This window comes from Lontra canadensis, unplaced genomic scaffold (assembly GCF_010015895.1).
Source record: "Lontra canadensis isolate GAN:19392208 unplaced genomic scaffold, GSC_riverotter_1.0 scaffold133, whole genome shotgun sequence".
NCBI classification, from domain to species: Eukaryota; Metazoa; Chordata; class Mammalia; order Carnivora; family Mustelidae; genus Lontra; species Lontra canadensis.
In genome coordinates, this window is record NW_022631127.1 from 3,094,563 (window position 1) to 3,120,284 (window position 25,722).

The 25,722-nt window shown below is 46.7% G+C and overlaps 1 protein-coding gene across 4 annotated transcripts in view; it reads left to right on the forward strand.

Annotated features, from left to right (window-relative positions):
* The first annotated feature begins 207 nt into the window (after positions 1–207).
* Positions 208–25,722, forward strand: part of ZXDC (ZXD family zinc finger C) — a 38,461-nt gene continuing 12,946 nt past the window's right edge. For 2 of the 4 annotated variants that reach the window (XM_032842837.1, XM_032842840.1), the window contains exons 1-8: positions 208–1,210; positions 3,739–3,891; positions 3,987–4,065; positions 5,036–5,166; positions 9,156–9,326; positions 12,811–13,499; positions 14,661–14,723; positions 15,379–15,463. In XM_032842837.1, coding sequence (XP_032698728.1) covers positions 223–1,210; positions 3,739–3,891; positions 3,987–4,065; positions 5,036–5,166; positions 9,156–9,326; positions 12,811–13,499; positions 14,661–14,723; positions 15,379–15,463 — 2,359 coding nt within the window. In that variant the 5' untranslated portion in view covers positions 208–222. Of the gene's footprint in view, positions 1,211–3,738; positions 3,892–3,986; positions 4,066–5,035; positions 5,167–9,155; positions 9,327–12,810; positions 13,500–14,660; positions 14,724–15,378; positions 15,464–24,173; positions 24,293–25,722 lie in introns of all 4 variants that reach the window. The other 2 variants (XM_032842839.1, XM_032842838.1) reach the window with 2 other exon arrangements.

Sequence of the window (25,722 nt, forward strand, 5' to 3'; positions counted from 1 at the left end):
AGTACCCCGTCGGGGCGGCGCTGACAATCCCCGGCCCGGCAGGCCCCGCGCGGGGTCCCACGGCTCACGCGCACGCGCAGCTCCGGGCCGGAGTCCGGTTGTGCTCCGCGCCGGGCTTTGGTGTCGACCCGTCGCGGCGGCCGCACGGCGTCGCGCACGGCTGGGCGGGGCGGACCGCGCTTCCTCCGAGGCGGCGGCTGGAACGCCGCGGCTGGGCCCAAGATGGACCTTCCGAAGCTGCTCGCAGCCCCTACCGCGCGCGGAGCCCAACATGGCGGCGGCGGCGGCGGCGGCGGCGGCGGCGGCGGCCCCGGCCGACTCCGCCGAGGCCCGGGGCCACCGCCCAGCCCGGGCCCGGCGCGCCGCCGCCTGCTACTGCTGCGGGGTCCCGAAGATGGCGGGCCGGGGCCGCTGCGTGGGGAGGCCCGGGCGGCGTCGGCGGGCCCGGGGCCGAGCCCCCCGCCCCCCGAGGACGGTGGCGACTCTTTCGTGGTGCTGCTGGAAGTGGCGCGCGGCGGTGCGGCCGAGGACCCCGGGCGGCGGGAGGTGGGGCCCGGCGCTGGCGCGAGCCCAATCACCCACTCCGAGCCTGGCCCCAGCGGCGCAGCCGCCGCCCCCGGGTCCGGCGCGGCTCTCGCGGGCACCGTCACCATTAACAGCCAGGACCTGCTGGTGCGCTTCGATCACGGCGTCTTCACGCTGGCCGCCGCGCCGCCGCAGCCGGGCCAGCCTCCCCGAGGCCCGCCCGCGCCGCCGGGCGAGGAGGCCGCGAGCCCGGCCGAGGGCCGCCGGGGTCCCCAGGGTCCGGGCTCTGGTGCCCCGGGCTACCGCTGTCCCGAGCCGCAGTGCGCGCTCTCCTTCGCCAAGAAGCACCAGCTCAAGGTGCACCTGCTGACGCACGGCGGCAGCCAGGGCCGGCGGCCCTTCAAGTGCCCGCTGGACGGCTGCGGCTGGGCCTTCACTACCTCCTACAAGCTCAAGCGGCACCTGCAGTCGCACGACAAGCTGCGGCCCTTCGGCTGCCCGGTGGGCGGCTGCGGCAAGAAGTTTACCACCGTGTACAACCTCAAGGCGCACATGAAGGGCCACGAGCAGGAGAACTTGTTCAAGTGCGAGGTGTGCTCCGAGCGCTTTCCCACGCACGCCAAACTCAGCTCCCACCAGCGCAGCCACTTCGAGCCGGAGAGGCCCTACAAGTGTGACTTTCCCGGTAACCGCGCGCCACGGGCCTGCGGGCGGGCTTCGGGGGGCTCCCGGGGCCCCAGGTGCAAATTCAGCCGCCTGCAATGGGTGCGGCGTCGCCCTGCCTCCGGCTGTTCATCTGGGCAGGATTTAAGTTCCGTGGGCCAAGAGTGAGGGGCGGGAACGGAGCACTCTCGTATTCATGTTCCAGTTCTTTCCAGGTGATTTTGGGTTTGACACCTCAGCCCTGCACTGCTGTGGGGATCTCGACAAAGGAAGCACTAGTAATTACAGCCTTCCTTCCCCACGGTGGGGGCAACAGGTCTCTCTTAAGGTGCTTCAGGTTAATGAAGGTGATAAAGCATCTTACTAGAGATTTGACTTATGAGTCAGGTGTCTGTTTTCTTGGGGGTTTCATCAGTTAGAAATTAAGGTATCAGATACTTAGGTGGCACAGATGAGTCTGGCCAGGTGGAACACTAAGGCCCACTGGGGACAGTCAAAGGTGTGTGGTGCAGTGCAGTTTTCTGGCCTTTTATGCTTTTATCTTCTTTGGACTTCACAGTTTTGGGAAGTCCTAAAAATTATCATTTTACAGAGGAAGAGTCTGAGGCCCAGTAATGTGGATAAAATCCAGCGAAGGGTTCTTTCCCCTCTGTCATTGCCTGCAGTAGGAGGGAATGCAGGGTCCAAAACCGTGAACTCCACGAGGAGAGGCAGATTTACATGCTCCAAGTGGGAGAGTGTGCCTCCCCAGGAGGAAGAGAAGATTCCTACCTGGGAAGGAGTTGGCTTGCGTGGGCTGGGGTGGAAGGCGGTGCTGGTGGGTAGCACTGCAAAGCCAAGGCAGGAAGTGCGGGCTGTGATGGTGCTGCCGGGTGGCCAGTGAAGTTGGGAGAGTGTGGGAGGGCCCAGTAGAGGGGAGGGACCTTCTCCATCCTCTTCCTTAAAATAGAACCTCAACTATGTGCCTAGCATGTGCCTTTCATGTGTATTGATGCATTATATATGTGCAGTGCTCTCACAGTAATGTGTTTGTTAGAAAATATACTTAAATTATAGGGATTTTGAAAGGGTGAAATGAAAAACACATTAATAGGTTCTAGTTTCTTTTTCCCCCCATATGCTTGTGGATGGGCTTGTGCATCCCTCTTTGTGGAGATCGTAGGTTTAGACCGTTTCAGAACCTTTCTAAATTATACACTGTGCATCTGGCTTATAGATTGCTCCTGAGTAAAGTGTACTAAGAGCATCATTTCAAGTGTAATACTAGGAAGATGAGGGATTTAGCTTGCTTTAGGGTATGAAATCCTCCCAAGAGTTTTGGGTTGGATGATCAGAGGTGCTCCACATGGGTGGGTTCAGGGGAAGGAACTGTGAATCCTCACTAAATGTTCTATACCTGAGTTTGCTGAGGCATTGGGAGTGGTGAGGGGCTTCCTGTAAGAAAGATGGCAGAAGCAGGATCAAAGGGCTTGACTGTTGATTGCAGGGAGGGTGGTTCTTGGTAAGGCAGAGAGATTTACCTCTTGGAGTGTGTGAATGCACCAAAGCCCAAAATAGGGAATGAGGGGGGTGGGAGGGGAGAGCAGATATATGCCAAAGAGGAGGAGCAGGATGATTTGGGGGCATTTAGGAAGAGGAGCATTTCCCAGTTGAGTGTTGCTAGGGAAAGTAGGGTTCCTGGGGCTCAGTGCTTTGAGGCGGTGATGTGCAGCATGTATCTGCTTGGTGGTTTATAGGCACGATGGTAGCATGTTACAGGTTCTGGGAAGAGCTGCCACAAAGATAGGAATCTTGCAACCTGGGATTTTCTACTCTATTTAAACACTGAACCTTTTTGTCAAAGGAGAGCTATTGATGTGGAAAGTTTGGGGATTGCTGAGGTAGGTTCCTTTCTGGTGGCTCACGTGGGGTTGAAGATGGGAGTGAAGGAAAAGGCCATGTGAATGATGACTCTGGGAGCCTCCTTTGACAGCAGGGAATCCTGGTGAGATAAGCAGAAGGAAAAGAAGCCAGGTGACAGTGGGGGCTGCTGCCCTTTGCAGAAGATGTCAAAGAGGACATTTGTAATTGCAGAGGACACAGCGTCATGTGCAGGGGCAAATAAGTCTCAGATAGAACAATGGTTTGTGGCCCTTCAGGTTCAACCCTCCCAGACAGAATCCTTGTTCCTTAGTATCTAATATCTCCTGTTGGGTTTTTCATGGCCTCACACAGACAGCATTGACATTTGAGTTCACAAAACGTAAGAAAGATCTGTGCTGTGAAAACGGGAAGCATGTGGCTGTGATTGGAGGACTTTCCCTTGATCACGCCTTCATAGCTAAGTCATAGCACAGCAGGTGGCCTGCCTGTGCTTGCTGGCTGCCCTTAGCCACTGCTACAAAGACAGTTGTGAATGGTTATAACAGTGGTTGTAACTTTCTGGACTTGCTTCTATCTCATTTTCTTGTTTGCTTCAGTGTGAATGGTGTCCTGGAGTGGTGACTAGTTTAGCTGTGGTATGTGATTTTTGTCACACCAGTGAGCAGGGTTTGTGTTTTCTTTGTTCAGGCTGCGAGAAGACGTTCATCACAGTGAGTGCTCTGTTTTCCCATAACCGAGCTCACTTCAGGGAACAAGAACTCTTTTCTTGCTCCTTTCCTGGGTGCAGCAAACAATATGACAAAGCTTGTCGCCTGAAAATTCACCTGAGAAGTCATACAGGTAATGAGCTGGAGAATACAGCATTTGTACTTAAGATTTGCCTTTGTGGTAGCTTGCATTTATGATTACGTGGCATAATTTTTTTGTTTTCTAAGGTGAAAGACCTTTTATTTGTGACTCTGACAGTTGTGGCTGGACCTTTACCAGCATGTCTAAACTCCTGCGACACAAAAGGTAATGTTTACATTTCACTTGAATTACCCGTGTAGAAAATGAGTGAGTTAGTTGTTTGTCAGTAACAGAAGCCTGTGGATTAAATATCTGTCGATTTTTTTAAGTTATAAGGAAAGGAGCCCATTGTAGATAGTTTGGAAAGTTCAGAAAGCTGTAAAAAGAAAACCACGCAGCATCTGATCACCTAATGTCAGTTTTTCTGTGTTATACTTGTTTTTAAATGTAATTTACATACTTTATACAAAATTCAATATTTAAAAAAGGTTAACATTGTGGAAGCAGCTTTCCTGATGTCATTATAAACTTTCCATACTGGTAACGATGTCCTTGGAGGGCTTTGTCTATGTGCAGGTGTTGTTCAGCACTTTACCTTTAACCTCTCTCCTTTAACCGTCACAATGACCATGGCTTTGATGTTCTTACTTCAGACTTTGATGTTCCTACTCTCCCTGGTTTGCATTGGGACAGAGAGGTTGGGTGGTTTGTCTGTGCTTGCACAGCTGGGGATTTGAGGGGTTTAAGTATAACAACATTACTAGAAAAGGACTGTATTTGCGCATGAACTTGAGGGGGTCCTTTTAGCATTGCCATTGATTTTCTGTGCATGCTTTTCTTTGCCCTCTGCAGCTTGGAAACCTTGTTTGTTAGCAGAATCTCTCAACATTGGAGGTAGCTTTGTCAATACATTTGGGACCCAGCCATTTGTTCCTAGATTGAAGCAGTACTAATTGTCATGTCTGACTTTTGAGTCAGCCTTGTCATTAAAGTAGAATTTCTAATTGCAGGACTAGCTAAATTGCAAACCTGTCCACATGGGTTAGAAAGAATTAAGATTTTCTGAAATGTGCTGATCATTTTCTTTAAATGCTAAGACTTTGTAATTTGCAGAATCTTAAACAAAGAATCACTTCTGAGGTTTGGTGTCTCCGGGTTGTGTGAGTGAAAAATCACTGTTTTTCTCTTCTGGCAGGAAACACGATGACGACCGGAGGTTTACTTGCCCCGTTGAAGGCTGTGGGAAGTCATTTACCAGAGCAGAGCACCTGAAAGGCCATAGCATCACCCACCTGGGCACAAAGCCATTCGAGTGTCCCGTGGAAGGTAGATTTTAATAGATTACTTTGAGCTGTAAACTAGTATGTGACTGCGTCGTTGTAAGTTTAAGTTGTTTAAAGGTAAGTTTTATTTGTTTCAAGGCAAGGCGAGTGTAAGTTGCAGCATTAGATTTAATTGGCTGGTTTTTAGTTAATTGTTTTATCTTGGGAGTAGTGTATTGAAAAGAACAGATTTCAGAATCAGACCTGGTTTGACTCTTGGCTCTGAAGTACACTCCCTAGATTCGTGGCTCTAGTTATTACCTGTTTAATTTGGTGGTTGTGAGGAGTAGGTAAAATGACCTGTTGAAAAGTCCTGTTTTGGCGTCTGGCACCTATCACGGATTCAGTAAATGGTAGCTATCTATGCATGCTATGATTGGACAGCAGTCAGGTTAGGCTAGCTTTTTGAAAAGGGCATTCAGATGTTTTTTTTCTCTGCACAGTGAAGGCACGATTCGTGGGCAGAAGTATGCTCCATGGCTTATGTGTGCTGGCCTACTATATTTGCTGCAGGTGTGTGGGAGGGCAGAGCAGGTCAGTGTGTGCTTGTGAGTCTCCTTCCTGGCTTCCCCTTCCCTCGGGTGATGAACTCAGGCCAGCTTCTCTGGGCATTAATTTCCTTATCTGGAAAAGAGATAATAAAGACCAGTCTGAAGCCAAGACCAGTTCCTAGAATGTCATGAAGGTAATATAGGTGGTTTAACCAAGACACAGTTCCTCCTGTCATCAGAGCTCCAGTTGGAGCACACCAGGTAGACCAGTGCCTATAGGGTGCTGTGGGGACACACAGGTTACCCAGCCTGCTTCTAGAGCATGGGGGCATGGGAGTGGTCTCCTAGTTGGCTGAAGAAGGAGGCGGAGCTTGCCAGGATTAGAAAGGAGGCAGAAGAGGCCAGTGTAGGGGCATCTCCCAGAATGGTGAGAGCAGCAGGCTGGGTATTCAGGGCAGGAGTGTGATGGGACCATGACTGAGTTTAGGGCTCAATCTGGTTTCCTGGGGAGATGGCTTGTGCCTGCACTGTGGCTTGGTAGTGGGAAGGGAGAGAATGCACAGGTGAGAGAGATAGGAATTAGACAGTGTGCCAGCAGCATTTGGTGATAGAATTGGGAGTAGGGGTTTTGGGTGAAGCAGTAGTTAGGGCCAGCCTCTCACTTGAGGCGGGCACACAGGGCCGGTGGTTGGAAGAAGAGGATGTGCTGCATTTTAGGTGCCCTCAGGCTTTCCAAGTTCAGATGCTCAGGAGGCAGGGATGTACTGCTTGCTGGGCTCAGTGAGGAGGTGGGCTGGGAGTGAGGCTGGTCCACATGGGGATGAGCTAAGCCATGGAAGTGGATGCAGGGCTCAAGGATTGGTGTATGATGAAGAGGAGAGGTAGAGTGTGGTAACTGAAGGCTTGAGGCTTCCTGGACCCCAGTCCCAACCCTGCCACTTAAGTCACTTTGTAACCTCTGACAAGTGGCTCAAGCACTCTCTGCCTCTTTCCCTCATCTTTGAAGTGGCCATAAAACCACAGAGGAAAAGTGGTCACATTCCTGGCCATCAAAGGATGTACAAGTGAAAATGAAGTATGTTTTGTTCTCTGTCGAGTTAACAAATATTTTTAAAAATGGAAACCACTGCTAACAAGTGTGGCAGACATCCCTGTTGTGGTTGACTCCTGTCCTTGGCAAAGCAGTTTGGTAAGAAGTGTTTTCAGCACCTCTGCTCTGTGCTGTACCTCCTTAAGTGTGTGTGGAGGTGTCCCATCTGGAAAGGGGGCTGAGGGACATTGGAGGTATAGAGAACCCCTGGGCACCATGTGGAGCAAGGGACACATTGTAGACGGTGCATCTAGGGGTGAACCTGGAGGCATCTGTCCTCTTGTGTGTTTTCCAAATGTTCTCTCCTGAGCCTGACCTGGAAACAAGCTGGAAGCTTTGTTTGAAAGTGAAGTAAGTTCAAAACGCCTCTCAGAGGCAGCCAAAACCCTTAGTCATCTGGCCGTATTCTGTCTTCATAGCCTCTTTTCCTAAAATAGGCCTCCCCCAGGCCCTAGACTCCAGCAGCTCCACCTCGCCATCCCAAGAAGCTTCCACAAGTGCAGTGATGCTCATTCTACTTTCTTGGGCACTGCGCGAGCATTCCGTAGGTTGGAATTGTTTACCTATAGTCTTCATAACCCCTGTGAGGCATGTGTCATTCCCACTTCACAGAAAAGGAAAAGGAGACCCAGAAAGAATAAATAAGGCCACATGGCCAGTAGGGTCTGAGGTAGAGTTGCTCCAGAGTGCAAGGTCTGCCCACCCTGCTTGGTGGCCTCCATGCCTTGGGTGGCAGTTGCTCAGCCTGTACACCTTGCTCTGCTGTGTGGCCCCTACCATTTGTCAAGACCCAGTCACCTCAGATGCTACCTACCTCTTGAAACCTTTTTTCTCTCTTCTCAAGAGGTACACTGTTTCTTCTGCTTCTAGAACACTCCATGGCATTAGCACTGGTTTTATTTTGCCCTTTTTTAAGACAGCTGGCTTTCACATCCCTACCAGGTCACAAGCTTGTAGCTGCCTAGACCCCTGCTTCCCTCTTCTTGTCCCTGTGGTACAGAGCTCCAACAGTGGGAGATTAGGCCAAGAGGAAGGTGGTGATACTTTGTAATTTGTCTTGTTTTCCTTCTGACACACATGTGCAGGTCAATGGTCTTACTGATTCTGGCTAAGCTGTTGAGCAAGACTACTCCACCTCCAGACTCCAGTTGTGCTTCTGATTTAGGGTCATTTGCTTGTCCCTTTGGGCCTCAGTTTCTCAGTAGTAAAATGAGAAGAATTGGCTTTGGTGATATTTTGAGATAGTTTCCAACTCTAAATGTCGTAGGGTTCCAGTTTTTTAGTAGTAGCTAAGTACAGGTAATTGGTACAAATTTTTAGTGATTGAACTTTTAAGGAGTTGTTTAACACTGAATTTAACTTACTTTGTCCAGCAGCCTTGTGTAGCGGGTGAAGAAACAGGCCCAGCATTAACTTGTCAAGGTTATGTGTCTTCTGCACAACTGATGGGGAACTTCCTATCTCCTTTTAAATGGAGTTTGCTTTCAAATTTAATTCCTTGTGTTGGGGAGGAAGAATTTTTTTCTACCCTTCAAGATTGTTCTCGCTGGACTAAATTAAATTGATGTGAGACAGATTAACAGAAAATAAGATTTATTTAATCGTTTATTTATTTTAAAGATTTTATTTATTTATTTGACAGTGAGGGAGAGAGGGAATAGAAGCAGGGGAGTGGGAGAGGGAGAAGCAGATTTCCTGCTGAGCAGGGAGTCTGATGCAGGGCTCAATCCCGGGACCCTGGGATCATGACCTGAGCCGAAGGCAGATGCTCAATGACTGAACCACCCAGGCACCCCTGGAAAATAAAATTTAATTTTATATATATGGAAAACCCACACAGACATGATCTTCAGAGACAGGTAAAATGAATTATATATGTCATCCTGAGCTAAAGAGAAGGGTGGATAGGGACCTGGGACTTTCAGAGGAAAGGAAAGCATTTTACAGGAAAATGGAAGTGAGTAAATGTTTGGTGAACAAGTGTTTCCCGGGCTCACTGAAACAATGTGACACAGAGCAGACTTTGCTCAAACAGGCCTTGCTAGGTCCTCCCTGTCCCCCATACCTAGTTCATATCATAACGTAGTTATCTGTGGTGGTAGCTTTTTTCCTGGAGTATGTCCTCCATCTAAATTCTTTTAGGCAGTAGGCAGAGGGATGTCAAAGTTTATTTCCGAGTCTTTTAGGCCTTGGTTGCTTCCAGCTGGCATAACCTGCATGCCAAAGAGGCCTGGCTTGGGGCACCCTGCCTTGGCCCTACATTTGTGATGTTGCCCTAAGGGCTATGTGTCTGTCCCTGGTCAGTGGCTGGAGCATGGCATGCATTGTCTTATGATTCCAATGGGAGGAAATGTCAGCACTGGTTCCTTGGGGATCCTCAGGTTTACCACTCATTTGTTCTTTTTGTTCCAGGGTGCTGTGCCAGGTTCTCTGCCCGTAGCAGCCTCTACATTCACTCCAAGAAACACCTGCAGGACGTGGGTGCTCCGAAAAGCCGTTGCCCAGTGTCCAGCTGTAACAGACTCTTCACCTCCAAGCACAGCATGAAGGCCCATGTGGTCCGGCAGCATAGCCGGCGCCAAGGTCTGCTCATTTACTTCTCTCTTAGGGGACTGCAGAGATGCGTCTGCTTGACATGTGTCAGAGAAGCTAAAGTGTGTCCTTCCTTCCTTCCTCCGCCCCCTTCAGAAGTTGTCTGGTTATGGATTAAATTAATTGAGCACAACAAAGTCTTACTGGCCCATAAACCATGGCTGCCAAGCTTAGTGTCATCTTTTGGACTGTCTTCTGCCACTTTTTGCCTTTGACCCTAATCCCTCACCTCTGAAGTGCTTCTCTCGAGGAGCATTCAGTTATTTATTTATTTGTTTGTTTATTTTCAGTGTTTTTCTTGGTTGGCTTTTCCTAGCATGTGTCTCCTAAGTCTGTCTCTCTCTGTGACTTTTGTCCTGGATTCTGAACCTACCTCTCCCTTGTTTCTGTCTTCACCCCTCTCTGTCTGGTTGTGCAGAGTGGTGGTTCACTTTGTGAGCAGGGGGCGGGGCCTGGGTAGGGGAGAAGGGTGGGAAAACCACAGCAGTAGTCTGGAGCAGGGAGCCTGGTCATCTGGCTGCGTGGTGACATGGGATGACGGTCTGCCTCTCGAGCTGCACGCACAGCCCTATGGGCAGACTGTTGAGGGGTGTGGGCAGCCATGCGCTGCCTCTGCCCTGGAGCTCGCACCATCCTGCTATCTGGGGCACGGTGGGGTTGCTGCTCCTGGCAGGGGAAGCCCTCACTAGCCTTTGAGTCATTTGAGCGGGTTGCCTCCCTGCCACCTATGTGACAGGCAGCAGGAGCGTTGGGGCACAGCTACTTCCCAGCCATGGGATCTAGGCTAGGGCACAGGTCCTTGAGCTTTGGCTTTTCATATTTAAACATGGCAGAGAATTTGTGTAGTGTTCTGAAGGAAACATCCTTCCTCTGGCTTCTTCCCATCCTGTTACAGATGTGGTCATGTCACTCCTTTGGCTCTAACAGTAATTGCCATTTCGCTTGGGATTTAAGAAGCTGCCCTTCTGAACTCTAGGTGTTGATGAGGACTCATATGAGAGGCTGTCACCTCAACTCACAGAGTCTAGTCAGGAGCTGTAGGCTGGTCTTGAGAGGCCCTCAGTGGTCGGGTTGCTACTTCTGTCTCTAGAACTTAGCCCTCGCCCCTCCTGGCTCTGAGCTAGCACGGTGGGACACTGTGCACCCGGACCTCTGTGCTCCTGCTCTTCTTCCTTTCCTGGCTTGGCTCATTCGGAGCTCAGCAACAGCATCAGTCCTTCCACACGAGTTTCCTTAGTCTCTGTCGCCATGTGAGAGCCTCTTAGGGGCTCTGTAGTGCCTGTGTTTCCCAGGCTCTGAATTTATAATGTGCCATTGACTGACTTGCGTGTCATTCTTCTCTGCCGTGGTCAGGGGTGGATAACTAGGTAGTGTCCCAGTGCTATAGCCTTGTGAGAAACGGGTGCTTGGGAACCTGCCTTGTTGTGGATTGACGCTGCCAGGGGCTCTGCTAGACACTGGGCTGGGTGTTGGAGTTCCCTCACAGTGATCCTGGGGCAGGGACATCTTCACTGCTCCATTCCTGATGAAGCCGAGGTGGATAGGAGAGGGACTTGTCTGAGGTCCCATACACTGGGAAGTGCTCGAGCGAGGTCTTGCCTATAACCTTGGTCTAGATGCTGTATTAATTAATGTTTAATGATTTGTGAATATCTGGGCCTTGCAATAGCAGGTGTCCAGAAGATATCTGTGATTTCAAGGCTAAATAGGAAATTTATGAACAAATTGGTGTTTGTTTGCACTGAGATGATTATTACTAATTTTTTTTATCCGTATGAAATTCTCAAGATAGTGAAGGAAATTTTGGGGAGGTTTTGTAAAAGAGACTGTTTTCCATTTTTAATTTCTGAATCTCTGCCACTTTTTAAAGTTGTTTTATTGGTACTGAGATACTTAGTGAAGAAGCAATAATATATCGATACTGTTTTTCAGCTTTGAAGTAGTATGACAACTGAAGAAGATAATAATCGGGATTTGATTATTAATTTAGTTTGGAAGGGTCTGTCGTGGATTTCTTTCATAGGTTTGCATTAAAACTATAGTAGGCACTCTTACATGGTGTCCACCACTAAAAAGTATGAGTTTGGGATTAGCTAACAGTTGGTGCAGGAGGAATAGAACCAAAGAACTGAGAGAGCCTTTCCCTCTGGCCAGGCACTGGCATGTTCTAGAAGCTTCAGCTACAAATTTCTTGGGAAGGATTAACTTCAGGGCCCTGTTTGGCTCCCTTACCCAAATATTTTATACTCTCATCTTCCTGTTTGCTTGCTGCTTGAACAGTCCTAGGATTTGGGATGATTGATTGGGTTCACTGGTGTATAAATTTCTGACTTGAATATTCATTGAAATTTTTTAAGATTTTATTTTTAAGTAATTTCTACACCCAACGTGGACTCGAACCCACAGCCCCAACCAAGATGAAGAGTCACGTGCTCCACTGACTAAGCCAGCCTGGCACCGTTCAGTGAAATTCTGTAAAAGTATGCTAATGCTCACTATTTCTCCAAGGGTAGTCTGACTGTTTAAGTTACTTAATTGAGTGACAAGAGAATCAAATATTTGATGAGTGAAATGACCAACAACAGAGGCTGAATGAACAATCAAGACTAAAGAGGGATTTACTAGAATTATTTTTTCTGTGATCATTAAATACTGCTTAGGGGCGAGGTGCCAGTGCATGGTGCTAAAGGGACATTGTTGGTGAGATAGACTCCCTGCCTTCAGGATGATCAAGGAAAGAGTGCTCGAGTTTAGAAATACAGTGGTGGGGGGAGAAGGAGAGCCCATCAGGAGATGCTCCAGGGAGGGGACACAACTCCAGAGTGCCTGGGGGGCTGATGTCTTAGTTCTCTCTAGTCTGTAGGGTTTGGACCTTGAGCCAGGGCATTTATCCCAGAGCATGCCAGACAGGACAGTTTTTTTACCCACTGATCACCCCCAGATGACTCAAATTTGTTTTGGAATGGCAGCTAGTTGTGGAGTGGGGCATAGATTTTGATGAGACATGAGCTGACACCAGCCGACTCCAAAAATATCCTGGAGCCGGAGTTCAGCTTGTATCTGACTTCTGAAGATTTGTGGTCTGGGTTAGGTTTTACAGGCTTCTGAGGGCACTTCTTGTGTAGCAGAACGAGCATAGCGTTTGAAGCCAGAAAGACATGGATTCAATTCTTCCCTCTTTCTGTTACAAGTTGATGTGACTTTAGGAAGTATTATTTAGACTCTCAGGTCATTTCCTGTCTGGAGGAATCCCTGTGAGCTCAAGGATTTGAGGGAGTGTACTTAGAATGCCTCATAGGTTATCAAGCAATGCCTTTCTTCAGCCTATGGCCACCTTCGATGCACCAGGCGGCAGGGGCAGGAGGAGTAGATGTTACCTTGATGGCTTGCTTACTACGTAACGTCTCAGCATGAACAAAACTTCTGAGTCTGCTCAAAGTTCATAAGACAACTGGAGTGTTCATTTCTCTTTCAGATCTCTTCCCTCAGCTTGGAGCTCCGAGTTCTCTTACGCATAGCAGTGAACTTGGCAGCCCAGGCCAAAGTGAGCTGAACAACCTAGACCTGGCAGCGCTCTTCTCTGATGCACCCGGTGATGGTGGTAGTGCGGCGGGGGCCTCAGACGAGGCACTGAACTCTGGCATCCTGACTATTGATGTTACTTCTGTGAGCGCCTCACTCGGAGGGAACCTTCCTGCTAATAATAGTTCCTTGGGGCCCATGGACCCACTGGTGTTGGTGGCCCATAGTGACATTCCTCCAAGCCTGGATAGCCCTCTCGTTCTTGGGACAGCAGCCACCGTTCTTCAACAAGGCAGCTTCGGTATGGATGACGTACAGACTGTAAACGCAGGAGCTTTAGGTTGTTTGGTAGCTCTGCCTGTGAAGAACTTGAGTCCGGACCCACAGGCTTTGACCTCAGGTGGTCATTTAGCAGACACAACCTCCACACTGACCTCTCCGAGTCCCCCACCTGGAGACACCGGTGGCCCAGAGCTGCTGGCTCCAATCAAAGTGGAACCGGCCTCACCTCCCAGCCCCGACACTGTAAGGCAGCAGGATCGGAGCCGAGGGGCGCCCAGGTCGGTGTTCTGCAGCCCTGCGGAAAAGCACAGTCCTCAGAAAGACACGGGGCTCAGTGCGGGGACCGGCAGCTTCTATTTGGTATGAAGTGCTCTATTCAGTCGCCACCGCATAACTCGCTTCTCTTACACTCAGTTTTGAGGATGTTCTGGATTAATCATTCATGTGCAGACATTTCTTACTGGTTTGCGAAAAGATGGAGCCCTGGACTACAAGTCTGGAAATCTGAATTCTGATCTTGAGTCTGGAACTGACTAGGTTTTACGACCTTAAGGAAATCACTTATCCTGTCTGAGCCTTAAGTTCTCATTTATTTCTAAAATGAGGAGGTTTGGCTAGATGATTTCTAAGGTCCTTTTGAGTTCTGTGATTCTGTGATGATGTGTTTCTTTTCTTGAAAAAAAAATGGGGTATTTCATAATGTTGAAATGTTCTGCCTTTGTGCTTTTCATGGAATAACAGGTCCTTAGACTTACTAATGGCCAGAGGAAGAGGAATCGTGACATCAGGTTTAATGGAAACTTTAAAACCATGCAGAAAAATTAAAAAAAAAAAAATTAGAATTAACAAGGAAAAAAGGGAGTGGTTTGTGAGCTTTTGTTTCTGGAGGGTTTTAAGAGTACTTCTCCAATTTTGAGGCTCGGCAGTTAATATACTTTAATTATATTTATGTCAGTTAATACATTTAATATAATTTAATTTAAAATAATTTAATTAAAGATTCTTGGGGGAGAGTCTGATTATTTCCTCAGTCTCAGATGGGAGTGATCAACTAGGTTTTTTCTTTGTGGCACAGGTTAAATTAGATGGTGATATTTATATTCAAAATGTTAAATCTTATTTTACCACAATTTTTAAAAAAACGTTAAATCCTTCGAATTTGAATTTGAATCAGTTGTGAGGGATGTGGTAACCCATCTACCATGAGCCTTTCAGTCTGAGAGAAGCACAGTCTGTCATAACTTTTCTGATGGCTCTCACTTGTCGGTGGCCTAGCCATACTTGCCAGCCTTTGCTCAGGTGGCCAGAGCAGTTGCTAAGCCACCCAGATGACTGGGCCAGAATGGGGAGGTGGCCGAGGCTCAGAGGTCACTGGGGAGGCAGGGCCTGTGTGGAGGGCCTTGATACCTTGGGAAACCATAGTTCCTTGGTGTCACTGCATCTCCAGAGCTGTGACTGTGGGTGGAGGCAGGAGGAGCCGCCATGACCTTGATCCTGACTCCTTGTTCATTTTCTCGCTAGCTGTGTGACGTTGGGCTGCCTCGATTCTCTGAGCACAGATGGTGTGTGGTGAATGGGTTACAGGTATGCCACAGCTGTTGAGGGATGTTCTTTTTCTTTTTGTAGTGATAAGCATTAAGCTGTTTTTCTTATCAAACTTTGACAAATTTACAGAAGTGAAGTCCCATTTGAATACTGTTTGGATACCTCCGTAAACTTTCTGAATTCAGTAATGTAGTTCTTGTTTTGGTGTATATAACTTTTGAGTCCGGCACCTGCCAGCAGAGCGGCCTCTGTAGTGGGTATATGAAATAGGGTCTCCCTGGGTCTGCCGTACAAGTGTTGTGTGGCATGTTCTGGAAAATGTTGAGAAGTGCTGCAAGTTAATTAATCCTGAACCACCAAGGGAAGGCTGCTTGTTTCAGACAGCAGAGAAGTATGTAACTCCTTTTATAACAGTTACTGTGTAAAGTATTTTAATATGTTTTAGACTTTGGAGGAATAAACTTTGCTTCTCTGGATAATAAAATTATGTATATTGTTCCAACTCTCATTCTGTTTAGTTGTCACTGTAATTGGATGTAACATTTGATTCTCCGTGAACCTTTGCTGGAGATCCTCAAAGATTATTTGACTCAACTCTGTTCAGGAGGCAGACTTAGTACATTTCCGTAGTTCCTTTGCTACCCTTCCTTTACTATTTGGAACGAGTGACTGACACGCTTTTCTTTGGTCTCAGGAAAGTGGGGGCTCAGCAAGAACTGATTCCCGAGCCATTCAACTAGCCAAGAAAAAAAAGCAGAAAGGAACTGGGAGCAACGCAGGTGAGGCTGTGTGTGCTGGGGGATTGAGGGATCTGAGTCGCCCTGGGCCTTAATTAAGGACAGAAGAAACACGCAGAATAGGTGTTTCTATGTTCTTTGTGTTACTTTTATGTTCAAAATGCCCTTTATCAATTCCTTAGTTTTATGTGAACCTAAGAAAAAATTATCCATTAAGAAAAAATTATCAGCAAGATTTCCAGCATCAGTATAGACATGTTTTATTTATCTAAAAAAGGCTGTGCAAAAGTTAGTGGTTGCAGACTCCAGTGTCTGCTGCCTACCAGGCTGCTAGGACAAAGAATAGACTGGCCAGGGGTCAGAAGAGCAGAGGTGTGAACTTGAAATTAACTGGCCACTGGCCCCTTACCTTGGCACTGGGAAGAGCCTGGGGACAAGACTGCAGCTGTCCCAGGAGCAGGGTTCCATGGAGCCAGCCCCTGGGTGGCACGTGGCATTATGGATACCGAGTTCTGAGTTCTGTTGAAATCTTGTCATTTTAAAATGTCAGCAGTTTTTTTTTGGAATTAAAAAAACAAAAAACAAAAAAAAACAGTGGACCAAACCAGACCTGCTGGTTTGTGGCTTCAAGTATCTATCCGGATGCGATGCTTAAAGAAACTGTGGCAATCCTTTTGTAAAGGTAATAGTGATTTCTTCTAATACCATTTTCTGCATATTTCATGTGTCTCTTTACCTAAAATTTGTTTGAAGAATATCAAAGGGTAGGGTGCCTGGTTGACTCAGTTGGCTAGGTGTCTAACTCTTGGTTTTGGCTCAGCTCCTGAACTCATGGGTGGTGGGATAGAGCCCTGAGTCTGTCTCCGAGCTCAGCAGTGAGTCTTTTGGAGATTCTCGCTCTCCCTCTCTGTCCCTCCTTTCCCAAACTCATGTGTTTGCTTGCTTGCACACGCTCTCTCTGAAATAATAAATGTTTTTTTAAAAAAGAATAGTGATTTCTATAATCAGAACAATGAATTATATACAGTGTAGGGTTAGCAATACAGTTTTATGTCTTTCTGTTTGTAATAGCATGGCTTCTTTCACTCCCTATTTTCTGTTAATTAGTTGTCTTAAAGCAGATACTGCCCTATAATGGATGTCATTCATGTCCCTGTTCATGGTGACTGGGGAAGGGTTCAGGGCAGTTCAGGAAGTGTCCAGATGGCGCTTGGAGAGATAATAAAAGAAGGTGTGGGTGGGGGGGAGAGGAGATAGGTAGAGTGAAAGAATTCAGCACAGACTAGGCAAAGTCTGTGAAGGGAGCCAGCTGCCTTTAGCCTGACGGGTAATCTCCATTTGAAGGAAGAAAAACACTGAGCATTCAGGGATACAGTGTGTGTCACATTGATTGCATTGCTTTGGAGTCATCTATAGAGGGGGTTTTATTTTTAATTGTTTTTATAAATATTTCAGCATTATCTTTTAATAAGGTCACTTAAAAAGCATAGTGATATGTTATTATCACTTCTTTAAAAAATAACAGTATTTCCTTTATATCTAGCAGGTGTTCAAATTTTCAGTTGTCTCAAACGCTGTAAATGTTTCTTGTAATTGTCTGCTGAAATCAGAATACAAGTAAGTCTCCTCTTACTCTTGGTTGGTATGTTTCTTAAGTATCTTTAACATGTATAGGTCTCTCCATTTCTCGCCGGGGTATTTGTGGAAGAAACCAGGTGGCTTGTCCTGTCAAGTTGGCCAGTCTAGATTTGGCCGATGGCATCCCTTTTAGTTTAACAGGTTTCCTCTGTCATCTGGGGTTCCTGTAAATCAGCATCTAGAGGCTTCATCTGATGTGTCAGCCGTTGGGGGTTGATGAAAGTCATTTGCCGGTGGTGGGGTGTTCTTCCAGAGGTCCGTGACATCTGGTGGTTGGTCTGTCCTGTGTTGTTAGCAGCCACTGGTGACCATGACTGGATTTATTAATTCCTGAGGATTTGCAAAAGATACTTCTCATTTCATTACTAGCTAGAATTCTGTAAAGAGCAGCTTCTCATCTATTCTTTACCTTGAGGTACAGTCATACTGGAATGTCAGGATAAATGTCTGAGCGATTTTCTTCATCAGTTTTCAAAGTAATGAACTGGTTTCTTTGCATCCTCCAGTGGTGGTCAGAGTACTTTTATACACTCATTGATTTAAACATTTTTTTCAAAAATATTTTATTTATTTGACAGAGAGATCACAAGCAGGCAGAGAGGCAGGCAGAGAGGAGGAAGCAGGCTCCCTGTGGAGCAGAGAGCCTGATGTGGGACTCAATCCAAGGACCCTCAGCTGAAGGCAGAGGCTTTAACCCACTGAGCCACCCAGGTGCCCTGATTTAAACATTTTATAGACTTTTTTAAGGGGAAATAATCTCCAACCTCCAAATGTTTACGTAGTAGAATTTTCTTGTATTTATGAGGGCTTACATATTTGCCTCCCACATATCTTTCTTGAAAAGCCCTCATGAAGTCTTGTCATCAGCCAAGAGATAGAGAAATGATCCCTTTTCCAGAATCTTTGGGGCCAACTCTATTTCCCCTTCACCCCTTGTCATTTTATTGTATTAGAATTTCAGACATGCAGAAAAAATGATTCCCTGGCTGGCCATACTCTATGAATATTGTCACTCATTCATGTTTTCCAGCTGTAGAACCCCTTACCCAGCCTCCCCTCATATTAACATCTCCCATAGTCATAGTGTGTTTACCCAAGCTAAGGAGTGATCACCACCACAGTCCCAGGGAGCAATCTGCAGACTCTATCTGGGTTTGACCGGCACCCTACTGCTGATCCTGTCGGGGTTCCCAGGGTGCACTTGGTTGTCACAACTCCTTAGTGTCCTGCAGTCTGGGTTAGTTCCTCAGCTTTCCTCGCCCTTCATGATACATTTGAAGAGTGCTGGTCCTTTACTCTGGGCCTGATGTTTTTTTCATTAGGTGGAGGTGATGGAGCTAGAAGTGAGGTACCCATTGCACTGTGTCATATTGGGGTCCATGCAATAAACCTATTACAGGTGATACTAACCATTATCACCGGGTTAAGGTGTTGTCTGCCAGGTTTGTCCATCATGAAGTTACTATTTTTTCCTTTTACAGTGAATAAATATTTATTTTGAAGTCGATACTCTGAGATGGTGTGCAAATCTCAGGGATCTGCGAGATGACCCTGAACTTCTACAATTTCCAGGGTCTCTGAGACCACTTTCAGGTTCAGTAATTCTCAAGGAGGGCTCAGAACTCACAGTTAGCGATTACTGGAGTGAAAAGATTTAGAATTAAGTCAGCCAAAGGAAGAGGAGAGGCATAGGGCAGGTTCCAGGTGAGATCCTAGTGTGAAGCTTCCCACCGGCCTCTCCCTGGAGTTGTATTGCCAGCTAGGGGAGCTCACCTCAGCCTTCATGTCCAGACATTTATCAGGTCTCAGTTGCACAGATGGCTGCCTGTCCATGCGGCTGACTTGGTCTCCAGCCCCTCTGAAGCTCGAGCGGACACTGTGACCCAAGACCTACATTCTAAGTCACACTGTTAGACTTAGACAATCTGGAGTAGCTGAGAGCTCCAAGGTAAACAGACACACTTCCCAGGTAGGACCTTCCAAGGATCTTGTGATTTCTTCTCAGGAGCCAGGGGAAAGGCCAGACGTGACCTTGGGCAAGGTTAATCTGCCCATACCTGTGCAAATACCCTTTTTCTCTTTAAACCTTCCATCAATTCAGGGCTTAAGGGTAGATTTTGCTACAGTGATGTTCTAATGGTGATCCCCCCACTTGTGCATTCATTAGACAACTTCTGTAAGGAAAAGCTCTCTCTTGTAACTCATTTATTTATACCCTTCTGTCAGTATGGACTCAAAGGTATTTCTCCTTTAGGCTGTTATAAGGAATATTGGACTATAATCAGTGTTATCAGTATTTATTTTGCTGTTCAGATTGTTCCAGCTTTGGCCACTGGGAGCTCTTTCGGTTGGATTCTTGTGCCATGGTTTTTTAGGGGGCATTTCCCTACCTTCTGGCACCATCTGTGTATTCCCTGCCCCAGCCCAGGATTCAGTCACTTCCCCAAGGAGTGCTATTCCTTTTATTAGAAAAAGGTATTAGAAACCAAGGTCTGGTCACTCTGTGTGGTTGTTGCTCATTGCTATCCAGCTAGCTGTCATTGTGTCTAGGCCCTCACAGCAGACAGTGCTAGGAAATATCTTCATGTACATTAGCATGCTGGCTGTGTTTTGAATTCAGAATATTTTACGTTTTAGAACGGTAATAAGGTTCATATATTCTATATTTCTTAACATGCCCAGTTACTGCATCAGCACTTTTCAGTTAAATATATTCATTTAATAAAAGTTCAGGTCAGTTGTTGGCCAGTGATTATTTTTGGCACCAAATTTAGGAGGGGAAATGTGGGTTTGGGAGCTTTTTGGTTTTCAGGATTAAAGGATTTATTTGTGTAATAAGGCTAAGAACAGAGAAGTTGCAGGGAAACAGGACTTAGTGGAATTGAGACGCTTAAACATGGTTGGGATTTTATTGTCACTGTAGTTAAGTGCAGAGTACACATATTGAGTCTTAGAAAACGTGCAGTCTGAATGATTTGAAAAATAAAGGTAAAATGTCTAAAATTCAAGATTATTCCTGTTGGGTTGCTGTTGCATATAGAAAATAAAATTGTGCTAGTTTCTTTATCTTTAGTATTGTGGCTTTCCCTGCCCCAAATAAACCAAGAATATTTTCTCAACATAAAAAGTAAAGAGAAACTTTCCTTCTTGAATCTGATAGAGAACCAAACTTTTTTTTTTTTTTTTTTTAATGTAACCAGCTTCAGGATTATGAATAGATATATAGCTTTCTTGTCTCTAAGGGCTGGGGAAAGGAAAGAACAGATGGGACTTACAGGAAGACACAGTAAACAGCAAAACCTACTGACTGCCCTTTTTCTTGACGAAGTGAAAAAGGAAAATCCCAGTTCTGCATTGTCTAGAAGAGACACACCCTAGATGGAAATATTTAGGAAGGTTAAAATTTAAGACCAGATATGGGGCGCCTGGGTGGCTCAGTGGGTTAAGCCGCTGCCTTCGGCTTGGGTCATGATCTCAGGGTCCTGGGATCGAGCCGCATCAGGCTCTCTGCTTAGCAGGGAGCCTGCTTCTTCCTTTCTCTCTGCCTGCCTCTCTGCCTGCTTGTAATCTCTCTCTGTCAAATAAATAAATAAAATTTAAAAAAAAATTTAAGACCAGATAAAACAAAAAACAAGGGTCAATAGTAATAGTAGAGATGTGGAATTCAAAGGAAACAATTGGGGCAGAGAAGGTTTTCCCTATTTTTGGATGCTGTTCACATGTAATCAATAGCAAGACTAAGATTTGTAACCAGGCATGTGAGTATTTATATGAAAACTTATAATATCAAATAGGATAAAGTAAAAGCTGGTAGAAATCTATAATTGGATAAATGAAAACCTAGTAATATTGGAAGTGGATAATTAAACTCATTTGCAGATCAAGCACAAAAAAAATACAGATATGAAGGATGTTTACAGTGGGATTAATAAAATTTAGTAAGTTGTACTCCATAACCATGGGATATTTATCAAAATTAAACTGAATAAACTAGGCCATTAGGAAAACTGTAACAAAGTGTTAAGGGGGAAAAACCCAACCTGGCAGTACATGTTTTTACTATAACGTGGTAAAATAGAAAGTAAAAATTCGGGGCACCTGGGTGGCTCAGTTGGTTAAGCAGTTTGCCTTCTGCTCAGGTCATGATCCTAGGGTCCTAGGATGGAGCCCCACATCGGGCTCCCTGCTCAGCAGAGAGCCTGCTTCTCCCTTCCCCGGCTCTTGTGCTCTTGTCCTCCCACTCGCTCTCCCTCCCTCTCAAATAAATAACATCTTAAAAAAAAAAAAAAAAAAAAGTAAAAATTACTTAGAAAACAAAAGAACCTACTAAACTCTGAGTAAAGAAATAAAAGCTGATTACAGATAGTTACAGAAAAACTGGATCACCATCCAGTTACGGAGTGTGAATTGAGCAAGCAGTCTCCTTGCTTTCTCCTTTGTAAAATGGTTAATAAAAGCACCTACTTAGGGTTCTTGGGGGGATTAAATGAGATAATACAGGTGAGATGCCTAAAAGCACTCAGTGTCAGCTTCTCGTTGTTAGGTATGCAGGCAGGGGATGTCACCCAAGCCGGAGGCGCATATATGACCTGAGTGTCTGCCTGTTAAATGCTCAAAAGGAAGCTAAGAGGAATAGCTATTATTTCAGGATGGAAAAAGAACAAACCTGAAGGGAGTCAGATCCAGATTTTGACACTTGAGTGTGCAACCTATTCATGATTTAAGACCGTTCTGTGTGGGCCAAACAAAACATCCTTCAGTGGATACAGTCCCTTCCCTGTTAGTGTCTACCTCCGTCTGAGTGGTTTTACCAAGAGAGAAGAGAAAGCGCAAGTGAATTCCACCCATTCAATGGAGAGTCAGTATCATGCAAACCACATGGTAATACATTGGAGTACTTGCAGTAGAATGCACAATTAAAAAAAAAAATCACCATTGTTCAGAAATTAAAGTATAAACAGTTCAGCAACCCCCGGATGAAGTTAGTATTTCAGAGGCTCATGCTGGTACTTGGGTTATGTTATTTTCTCAGTAGATTATGTATTTATTGAAAAAATTGCTATCCATTATTGATAGAATTAGGAATGCAATAAAGATTCCATAGCCCAAACTAAGAGCCAACATCATAACTCACTGGTGGCGCATGCATGCCAGAATTGCTTTTATTACTATTGTTAACCCTTGCCGTTTAATGTTGCTCTGGATGTTCTTGCCATTGAAATCAAGAAAAATAGGAGCTCGTAGGGAAAAGACAGTAACTTAAGAGATGATTTGACCACTTATTGGAAAACCCTATAGAATCAAGTGAAAACTGGTTAGAACTTAAAAGACATCGAAGTGACCACTTAGAAACGTATAACCACTAGCAGTGTCCTGTGTGGCAGCAGTAGCTAGTTAGGAAATGCAGCAGAGAGAGCAGCTCATGTGCAGTAGCAACAAAAGTTCTAGAACAATTAGGGGGAGATTTCATAAGTGGGCAGGACATAAAGGAAGAGAGGAGACAACAAAACTTGGGACTGAGAGAAGAGACAATGCTTCCAGATGTCCTGACTCCCATTTTGATACATGTCCCCTACGGAATGCCATGCAGGGATACCACTGCTTGCATTCTGATGTGGGAGCTGGGGTGGGGGGTGGGGGAGCTTTGGATAAACAAAAATAGTAAATCAAATGGTAAATGTGAATACAACAAGGAATGGGTATGTGATCCTTTGCGGTTTATAGTAGGGTAGAGAGAGGCCTCAACAGAGGAGGAGACCCTTGACAATGGTGAGAAAGGGAGCCATGAGGATGGATCTGGGCAAAGTCCCTGTGAGCCTGAGGCTGGAAAGTGCTCTCAGCAGAAAGACCTTTGTTGTTGGAGTTTGGAGGCTCAGGGGGTCCTTTTCTGAAGTGGTCAGAGAGCTGGTGGGAGGCTGGGCTGTTGAGGGCCGCTAAGGGTCTCGGAACTGTTTGAACTTTGGCTTTCACTCCGAGTCAGATGGGGAAACATAGGGACGTGATTGGAAAAGTGACACGGTCCTTTGAAAGGATCATCCCAGCTGCTCTTCTGAAAATAAACCTTAAGGGGCAAGGACAGCAGGTGGGGGTTCCTTGTAGTCCCCCGTAGGAAATGACCGTGGCTGTGGGCAGATGGTGGCTGCCAGTGGGAGGAGGTGGGTATATCCTGGATCTGTCTTAAAGATGGGTCCAACAAGATGTGCGGACAGCTCTGGAGTTTGGGAGAGGAAGAAGTCATTATTGCAGACATGCTAACTCTTCCCACAGTATTTCATGCAATTCCATTTGAAATTCCGAGGACACTTGTGTGGGAACCTACGGTCGGGGATTCCTGAGGACGCATGGAAAACGAGCCTGGAGGCGTTGCTCTGTGTTTGGGGGGACATCTCACAGGCGTCAACCACTGAAGCTGTGATGGGGCTGTGATCTGTAGGCCAGGACACAGGGAAGCACATTGATCAATAGGCCTAAGACCAACACTCTTGTGTGTGTCAAGGTGGCTCCTATTATTGGCAAATGAGTAATGGCCTTTTGGGAAAAAGAGATTAAAATTCCATACAGGATAAAGAAAGAAGACAAGAGGTTTCAGGTTTTCTAAAAGCATGGAAAGCTGTCTGGATAGCCAACACTTGCTTTGCCCTCATCTGTGTGCTTTACATGATTTAGCTTACGTGTCTTCACAGTAGCACCCTAAGGTAGAGACTTAACTACCAGCCTGCTCTACAGCTGGACCGCCAGAGCCACTCCCCCAGTACGCTCACTACTCAGAGGGTACGGATGCCCAGAGCAGAGCAGAGCAGAGCAGAGCAGAGGGCCAGGCCTTGGAGATCGGTGGAGGCTGAAAGGTTTTAAATGAGCGTACACAGCATGAAGTAAGAGGAAAGATGGGGACAGGACATGAGTAGGCACTGTGCAGAAGGTGGCCAACAAATGAGGAAGCAGAGGGGATGTGCTTGGTGCTCAGAGGCAAGGAAACCCAGAGCCCACAGGGGTGCGCGTGGAACATGGGGATGCAGTGTGACATTTCTGGATGGTCACTTGATACTGTTTGCAAGAGCCAGAAGATTCACGTAATGTCCAGTCGTGAAATGACTGTGTTGTAACTTATCTCAAGGAAATATCCAGGGATCTACGTCAACGGACATGTGCCAGCTGCTGCCCAGTGCTGAGCTGTGTTTTACTAAATATCGCTCGTGTCTGCCAGGAAAGCGGCACACTTGGTGCATATTTTTGGTAAGTTCGTGTTCATAAGAAAAGCTGGGTGTGTTGTTGGTAGACACATTTGTGTATGTATTTGCACAGAAACGAAAATGGTAGAACACATACCCTTGCAGGGTTAGTTTTTTTCTGAGTGTTAGGATTGAGTTTTTAAATCATTTTTCATCATTTTCATCTTCTGTATTTGAAAACACATGTACTACATAATTAGAAAATAAATATTAACCACTCCCATCTAAGTAGTGGGAACTAGAACAGTGGTCCCCTGTGTCCCACCCTGGGGTGGAATGTACCAGTGGAGGTTTTTGGGTTGCACCCGAGGCACTTGGGTGGGCTCTCCAGCTGCTTCCCCTGTAAACTGAGACAGGAATAGTCTGGAATTGGTTTCCCTGCCCAGAAAGGGATGATGAGAGCAGCAGGGAGCGGGCAGAGGGGCCAGGCAGCATGGGGCAGGGCCCCTCTGTGGCTCCCATAGCCTCTCCAGCTTGTCCAGCACGGGAAGGTGGGCGTGCGGATGGAGGGGGAGCTGATAGACCTGCTTGGTGCCACTGGTCAGTCTATGCCACGTGAATGTTTGAATAATTGGGTTGGATTGAGCCATGAAATTAAGTCAGTGATCTATTTTTTATAGTGTATATACATATACATATACATATATATTTAAAAATTTTTTTTCTCACATTAAAGCAAAAATTTGGGGGCATATATCACCAGGCTCCTCCCAGCTGCCATGCTGAGAGCAGAAGGGCCGCACTGAGGGAGACAGGAGGAAGGCCCCCAGGCAGGCTGTCCATTAACTGGGGAGCGGTGGCAATTGTAACTCTTTTTCTGGAAGAGAATTCTGGGAACGTTCACACGGCACTTCTGAAAGAGTGGATTGTGAACTCGAGTGTCATGAAGCTCCCCCGCTGGTAGATGGGGAGTCTGGACTGCAGCCAGAGAAAGCCTCTTCTGATGGTGTGGAAAGTGTGCGACCAAATCTCTCGGCTTTCTCATACCCTGTGGACTCCGTTTAGGCACCCTGGAGGACAGATGGGGCCTGTGACGGCATGCAAAGTGGCTTGGAGGCTGTGGGGAGGCCGTCTGGTCTGGTCTTTGCTTTTAGGTACCGGATGACTTTGCTCTAGCTGTCCGTGGTGGTTCCCTCTGCACTGCTGGCCTTCACCTGGCCAGGCTTAGACCCTGCAGGCTAGGGTAAGCGCAGCATGTTTGCCTTGAGCAGGTCTTTGTGGAGTGAGTCTCCTGGCTGTGCACTTGTGGCCAGGGCCACAGCCATCTCTGGTCATTGTTCCCATAGGGCTGAGGGTCCGTGTGGTCCCTGGACTGGAGCTGTGGTTTTGAGGGCTGGCATAGCCAGAGATCTCCTGAAGCAGGATACAGGGGCATGGTGGCAGCCATCTTCCTGTTGTGCTGGTGGGGAAATGTGGCCTCCTATCCCTGAATTG